We start from the raw sequence: 7,033 nt of genomic DNA, 5'->3' as shown, positions 1-7,033 counted from the left end.
TTTTTTTTTTTTGAAAATCTATACGTTTGGAGACCTCCTGAACCCCTCAAAAAAGTCAGTAAAGGGGAAAAATTCACATGCGCATGTGTGTGTTGGCATCTAATTTGTTTAATTTCTTTATTTTCTATTCTGAGATATTAAACAATATCTCAGAATGGGTAAAGTTTAAGAAATGAAATGTGGCACTGTAGCTTGTGTATAAAGGAGCATTAATACTATTAAATTTTGGTTCTTAATTAAATGTCGACAGGGTGAAGACCTAAAAGTGGTCATGTGTCATAACACATGACCACTTTTAGGTTCTGACCACTCTGATTCTGACCACTCTGACTACGGAAATTATTAGGCTTCAAAAAGGGTGAACAAAATCATGCCCCCCCACAGTCTAACATCCACACATATAGAAAAAACCTCAAATCTTTTGCATATCTCGAAATTTCAAGGTGTCCTGAGCCCAAAAATGTAAAAATTTGGGAGGGGTCATTTTTTGAGCAAGCGCTACACTTTTCCACTGTTATATATAACAGCCGGAAAAGTAAAAATTATCGAATACATATTTATATGTGTATTCTCTAAGTAATATATATTTATATATTACTTAGAGAAGTCTTTTAGCTTTGGAATAAAAAGTTTCTACGTTCTATCTTTATTAGAACTCTATTTATTGAATCTTTTATTCTGAGGTCATGTGATGACATCAGAATTTCCGGATTTATTTCAGTAACAAATCCGCCCCTAGTCGGAGTTGGATGGTAAGGAAAAGTCGGAGTCTGTAGATTTTTACGCGACACTACAGCCCTGCTATTAACAATTAAATGTTAATTAATTTGGCCTAGAGGTGGGCATTAGGTACCATCTCTTAATAAATTTAATAAATTAAAATTAAAATGGTTACATTTATTTTCAATAAACTACAATTTTTGCTTTTATTTCAATTATTATTTTTATTCTCTGTATTTCCTTAATTCTAAGATACATTTTATTTATTTATTTATTTTGTCTGAAGTAGAGATGTATCTTTGTGTTGAAGGCAAGTTATGCTTACGACCCAAAACAATCATCACCAGTCATTGTGAGCAGACCAAGTGATGTGTTAGGTACCAATAATAGACATTCTCAGCTTCATTGATAACAAATATTTAATTTAAACTCCTTATTTTAATGCTTAAAATGCTTTTGAGACAATATTATGGTGCAATATTATAAAGACTAGTTATTTTATACAAAGAAGGGCTTGGAAATATAGCTGCTGAACAGTGTTTCCATGTACATATACTGAGATGTATTTCCATGCATCGTATCTAGCTTTCCTGTTGTTCAGTAGTTCTATATCCTTGCAACATATCTAGCTTGCTCTATATGCAGATGAAAATGGAAATGCAGCTGCATAGTATTTGTAGCTCTACAAAATTCAGTAAAATTGTTTACTTAAAATTAATGTTTTTTAATAAAAATATCTTAAAAATTAATTCTCAAACTTACAATATACTTCTGAATTGAGGAAATATGGTATTAGAATATTTTCTATTCAATAAAAGTAGAAAGTATATTTTAAAAAAATATTATGTATTAATTTAATTATGTTATATTTTAATAAATTAAATATATCGTCATTTAATCCATTATTGTTATTTTATATGTAGAAAGAGACAAAGTTGAGCCAACGGAGAGTGAAATATTTTACTTGAACAGGTTGAAGTCAATTATTAGGCAGATATCAGAATCCAGGTAGGTATAAATTATTTAAAAAATAAAAATTCCGTATACTTTAATATAAATGATAATTAATAATTTTATCCGTTTTTGATTTGCTAAATCTTAACTTATTAATAATTTTTACACAAAAATTAAAATATTTTAAGAAAAATATTAATGTTATACCAAATGATTGGCCATGTTTTATCAGGCTCAATTATGGCTACAATTAATAATTAGTTATAAAGAAATTTTGCCTACCTCTAGGCGATTAAGATGCCATTTCGTAACTGGCAACGTGCCAGCATGATAAACGGGAGTTGCAGATTTGAGTCTCATTCTGGGTCAATTCTTTTCATCCAGAATTTTCAAATGTAAATATTAAATATTAATTTATTATGAGATGGCAATTTTTTGATTCTCAATTAATATTTGTATTAATGTTACAAATTTCTTATGTATTTTTAGTTTCAATACAAAGATTAAAATTTCTCTTAAGGTATCAAAGAAATTCTAAAAGTGAATAATATTTACTTACAGCGAAGCAGTTGAAGATTCCTCTAAGTTTGAAGAAATTACGGATAAAGAACTTGTTTCGAGTTTGACACCGGCCAGCGTCGTGGAAATACATACTCCTGAAGCTAAAGGTTAATAAATTTAATAAATTAAAATTAAAATGGTTACATTTATTTTCAATAAACTACAATTTTTGCTTTTATTTCAATTATTATTTTTATTCTCTGTATTTCCTTAATTCTAAGATACATTTTATTTATTTATTTATTTTGTCTGAAGTAGAGATGTATCTTTGTGTTGAAGGCAAGTTATGCTTACGACCCAAAACAATCATCACCAGTCATTGTGAGCAGACCAAGTGATGTGTTAGGTACCAATAATAGACATTCTCAGCTTCATTGATAACAAATATTTAATTTAAACTCCTTATTTTAATGCTTAAAATGCTTTTGAGACAATATTATGGTGCAATATTATAAAGACTAGTTATTTTATACAAAGAAGGGCTTGGAAATATAGCTGCTGAACAGTGTTTCCATGTACATATACTGAGATGTATTTCCATGCATCGTATCTAGCTTTCCTGTTGTTCAGTAGTTCTATATCCTTGCAACATATCTAGCTTGCTCTATATGCAGATGAAAATGGAAATGCAGCTGCATAGTATTTGTAGCTCTACAAAATTCAGTAAAATTGTTTACTTAAAATTAATGTTTTTTAATAAAAATATCTTAAAAATTAATTCTCAAACTTACAATATACTTCTGAATTGAGGAAATATGGTATTAGAATATTTTCTATTCAATAAAAGTAGAAAGTATATTTTAAAAAAATATTATGTATTAATTTAATTATGTTATATTTTAATAAATTAAATATATCGTCATTTAATCCATTATTGTTATTTTATATGTAGAAAGAGACAAAGTTGAGCCAACGGAGAGTGAAATATTTTACTTGAACAGGTTGAAGTCAATTATTAGGCAGATATCAGAATCCAGGTAGGTATAAATTATTTAAAAAATAAAAATTCCGTATACTTTAATATAAATGATAATTAATAATTTTATCCGTTTTTGATTTGCTAAATCTTAACTTATTAATAATTTTTACACAAAAATTAAAATATTTTAAGAAAAATATTAATGTTATACCAAATGATTGGCCATGTTTTATCAGGCTCAATTATGGCTACAATTAATAATTAGTTATAAAGAAATTTTGCCTACCTCTAGGCGATTAAGATGCCATTTCGTAACTGGCAACGTGCCAGCATGATAAACGGGAGTTGCAGATTTGAGTCTCATTCTGGGTCAATTCTTTTCATCCAGAATTTTCAAATGTAAATATTAAATATTAATTTATTATGAGATGGCAATTTTTTGATTCTCAATTAATATTTGTATTAATGTTACAAATTTCTTATGTATTTTTAGTTTCAATACAAAGATTAAAATTTCTTTTAAGGTATCAAAGAAATTCTAAAAGTGAATAATATTTACTTACAGCGAAGCAGTTGAAGATTCCTCTAAGTTTGAAGAAATTACGGATAAAGAACTTGTTTCGAGTTTGACACCGGCCAGCGTCGTGGAAATACATACTCCTGAAGCTAAAGGTTAATAAATTTAATGAAGAATTTATAAATAATTACAAAAAAAAAGAATCTATATTTGGTAATTACGTAGTATCTAAAAATATTCTTAAATCTCAAATTATTTAATTGTTTGAAAAAATATAGTAAAACAAATTCGAACACCCTCTAAAATAAAACAGAATACACAGATTACAGTAATAGTTTGTCTTTTGAAAATAATTTTGCTGAAAAAAGTGTTTGTGATTTTAGAATTAGTGTACAAACATTAAAACATATTATTTATAAACATTAAAAAGATTCATAAAAATAAGAATGCAAGGATGACTGTGATAAGAAACTTGTCTACAAATATATTTACCTACTTTACAACTGCTGTATTTGTTAATATATGATTATCAATTAATGCAATCAGGTCAATCATCTCTAATCTTGCAGTCAATAATCCAATTCTGGCACTAATATCGGCTGGTGTAATTTTAAATTTTCTGTGTCGCTGTACCAACCCGCTGCTGCTGTTTGGGGTAGTGAACATCTCCAGATGTATAATGATCTGATGAGAATTTTCATTTAATTTTTGTTCCTTCTTTATTAATCAACTTTTAATTCACTGATTTATAAGGTATTTTAGAGGTAGGATGAGGTGGTTAGTTATTGGATTAAGTGTATTTCAGCCTAACCATCTGCTATCCGACATGCTATGGGTTTCAGTGTTACCAGATTAGTAACTGTCAACCTGTATTAATTAATGCTTCATTAATTGCATTAATTAACAATTTTCTTGCTAATACAAAAATCATTAAAATTACAGCATTAATATGTTTAATAAAATATTATTATATTAAATTATTTTTACTCTGTATTAAACAGATCTTAATATCGTTACGAGTTAGTGGAGAGGTTTTTTAATTTTGCTAAAATACTTAATTTAACATCCATTTGAGGATGTAGTAACAAAGTCGGAATGTAGAACCAAAGCTATAATTTGTTTAACTAGTGCAGTTTCTAAATAATATGTAGGGTGTGAGCACTTGTTGACTAAAGGTCTTAAAGACCAATTGGGTTTATGCGTCTTTGCTTGAAAGAATAATCTGGGGCACACAACATTGGTTGGTGGATTGAGAGGACCTGTTAAAGAGGTTATGATCCCTGGAAGTGCTATAAGTTTGTGTGTCTTTCTTAATACTGTTGTAGTTGGATCCTGTTTTAGTGTGATTGATTTGGATTGGTCAAGGAAATTGTTGGCTCTTGTTAGGAAATCTTGGTTTTTGCATAATACAAATCTTTTGTCTTTATCTGCTACTAGTAGATTTAAATGATTGGATGTGAGGAATGTCTTTACTGTCTGAGCAATCTTCATATTTGATTTCTTGGTTTTCGAACATTGTTGTGTTGCTATGTTGGTTATTGTAGACAGCTCCAAATTGGGTTGTAACTCTGGACAGCAGGTGTTCTTTATGGCCACCATAATGGGAGGAATGAATTGTGAGTAATTAAACCTAGGAGTTGGTATGTGTTTCGACCTCTGTATTAATGTTTGATAAATATTTTCCAGTATCTTTATACTTGTGAAGTTGTAGTACAGAACCTTTATAGTTTTGGTGTGTTTTCAGCAAGATGGTTTTTGTAACCAATTGAATTTTTTGTTCAGTTTCTTCCTGATTTCATGTACCTTTTTGTTGGCTATGTTTCTAATAACAACCCACGAAAAACCTTTTTTACGAGTGTTATGTCACTATTAAATTCCACAAGTACTTTCGACCTCCACCGAGGTCTGCTTCAGGTGGTGACTGGCCGTGTTTTGACCCGACCGTCGTAACGATGTTGCCAACGATGTAAATAAATAAACGTGCGCGTCGGGTTTCACCCCTCCGACCGCTGTTGCTCGAACTCCTCGAATAAATACTTCCACGCCTGTGCAAGTGTTTCCCCATCCCTGTAGTTGATGCACTTGCCCCCCATGATAGCTTTGTGAATCTCCCAGGTCTCCAGGTGACGGATGTGATCAGCGCGGAACGCGGGTCTGATAAGTTTGGTGTTCCGGAAGTCCGCCCTTATTTCCGGGTCGGTGACATAGGTCGATAAGGCAGTGGTGTGCCTTTTATGCTTAATATCAGCCTGGTGTTCCCGTATTCGTTTCTGTGTTGATCGGATGGTGGAGCCAATGTAAACTAAGTCTCTATTGAATCTGTCGTCCCATACGGGAATGGAGTAAACACCTGGGGCTCTGGTGAGATCCATTGCGTCCTTCGCGTTGCGCAGCAAGTCGTAAAGCGTGCCGGTTCTTAAGTACGCAATTTTGGTGCGGCTGTTGCTAGCGATCTCTCTATATAGGGGGTCTAGATGCCGGTTGAAGCGGACGACCGCGCGTCTCGCGTTCCCATCCGCCTGACGGTTGTCATCCGGCGGTGGTGGGGGCAGTCCCTGCGGCCAGGGGGGCGGCGGGCGCATGCACGTGCTAAACATCCGTCTCAGGGGGGGCAAGATTGAAACGAGCGTCTATCATAAACCTGACCAACTCCCGCTGTTCATCCCCGCGAGCTCCTCTGACCCCTTTATCTACAAAATGGCGGCTTTCCGGGCCCTTACTAGACAGGCCTTCACGCACCACACACATGTGCACGACGCGTGGTCGGAGATCCGACGCATAGAAAAAATTGCCGAGGAACGTGGTTATAGTAAAGCCTTGGTTCGCGGTTTAGCACGTGCATGCGCCCGCCGCCCCCCTGGCCACAGGGACTGCCCCCACCACCGCCGGACGACAACCGTCAGGCGGATGGGAACGCGAGACGCGCGGTCGTCCGCTTCAACCGGCATCTAGACCCCCTATATAGAGAGATCGCTAGCAACAGCCGCACCAAAATCGCGTACTTAAGAACCGGCACGCTTTACGACTTGCTGCGCAACGCGAAGGACGCAATGGATCTCACCAGAGCCCCAGGTGTTTACTCCATTCCCGTACGGGACGACAGATTCAATAGAGACTTAGTTTACATTGGCTCCACCATCCGATCAACACAGAAACGAATACGGGAACACCAGGCTGATATTAAGCATAAAAGGCACACCACTGCCTTATCGACCTATGTCACCGACCCGGAAATAAGGGCGGACTTCCGGAACACCAAACTTATCAGACTCGCATTCCGCGCTGATCACATCCGTCACCTGGAGACCTGGGAGATTCACAAAGCTATCATGGGGGGCAACTGCATCAACTACAGGGATGGG

General features: G+C 34.3%; 1 protein-coding gene and 2 long non-coding RNA genes across 3 annotated transcripts in view; 2 read left to right on the top strand and 1 right to left on the bottom strand.

Moving 5' to 3' along the window:
- Positions 1–2,347, top strand: part of LOC111613905 (DNA polymerase zeta catalytic subunit-like) — a 75,067-nt gene extending 72,720 nt beyond the window's left edge. The window contains exons 9-10 of the mRNA XM_023355257.1: positions 1,644–1,728; positions 2,236–2,347. Of these exons, the coding sequence (XP_023211025.1) occupies positions 1,644–1,728; positions 2,236–2,347 (197 nt within the window). The remainder of the gene's footprint in view (positions 1–1,643; positions 1,729–2,235) is intronic.
- A 367-nt stretch (positions 2,348–2,714) lies between these two features.
- On the bottom strand, positions 2,715–3,823 carry LOC111613908. Its single transcript, XR_002754843.1, has 3 exons — positions 3,718–3,823; positions 3,441–3,530; positions 2,715–2,886 (listed from the first exon to the last, which is right to left on the bottom strand). It is a non-coding gene; the product is annotated as an uncharacterized LOC111613908 (long non-coding RNA).
- LOC111613907 lies at positions 3,073–3,826 on the top strand. Its single transcript, XR_002754842.1, has 2 exons — positions 3,073–3,212; positions 3,720–3,826. It is a non-coding gene; the product is annotated as an uncharacterized LOC111613907 (long non-coding RNA).
- Positions 3,827–7,033: the final 3,207 nt, after the last annotated feature.

This window comes from Centruroides sculpturatus, unplaced genomic scaffold, assembly GCF_000671375.1.
Source record: "Centruroides sculpturatus isolate CEXI.00-Female unplaced genomic scaffold, Cexi_2.0 scaffold1351, whole genome shotgun sequence".
Taxonomy (NCBI): Eukaryota; Metazoa; Arthropoda; class Arachnida; order Scorpiones; family Buthidae; genus Centruroides; species Centruroides sculpturatus.
Note: the sequence above shows the minus strand (reverse complement) of the source record. Positions and strands in the feature narration are given on the sequence as shown.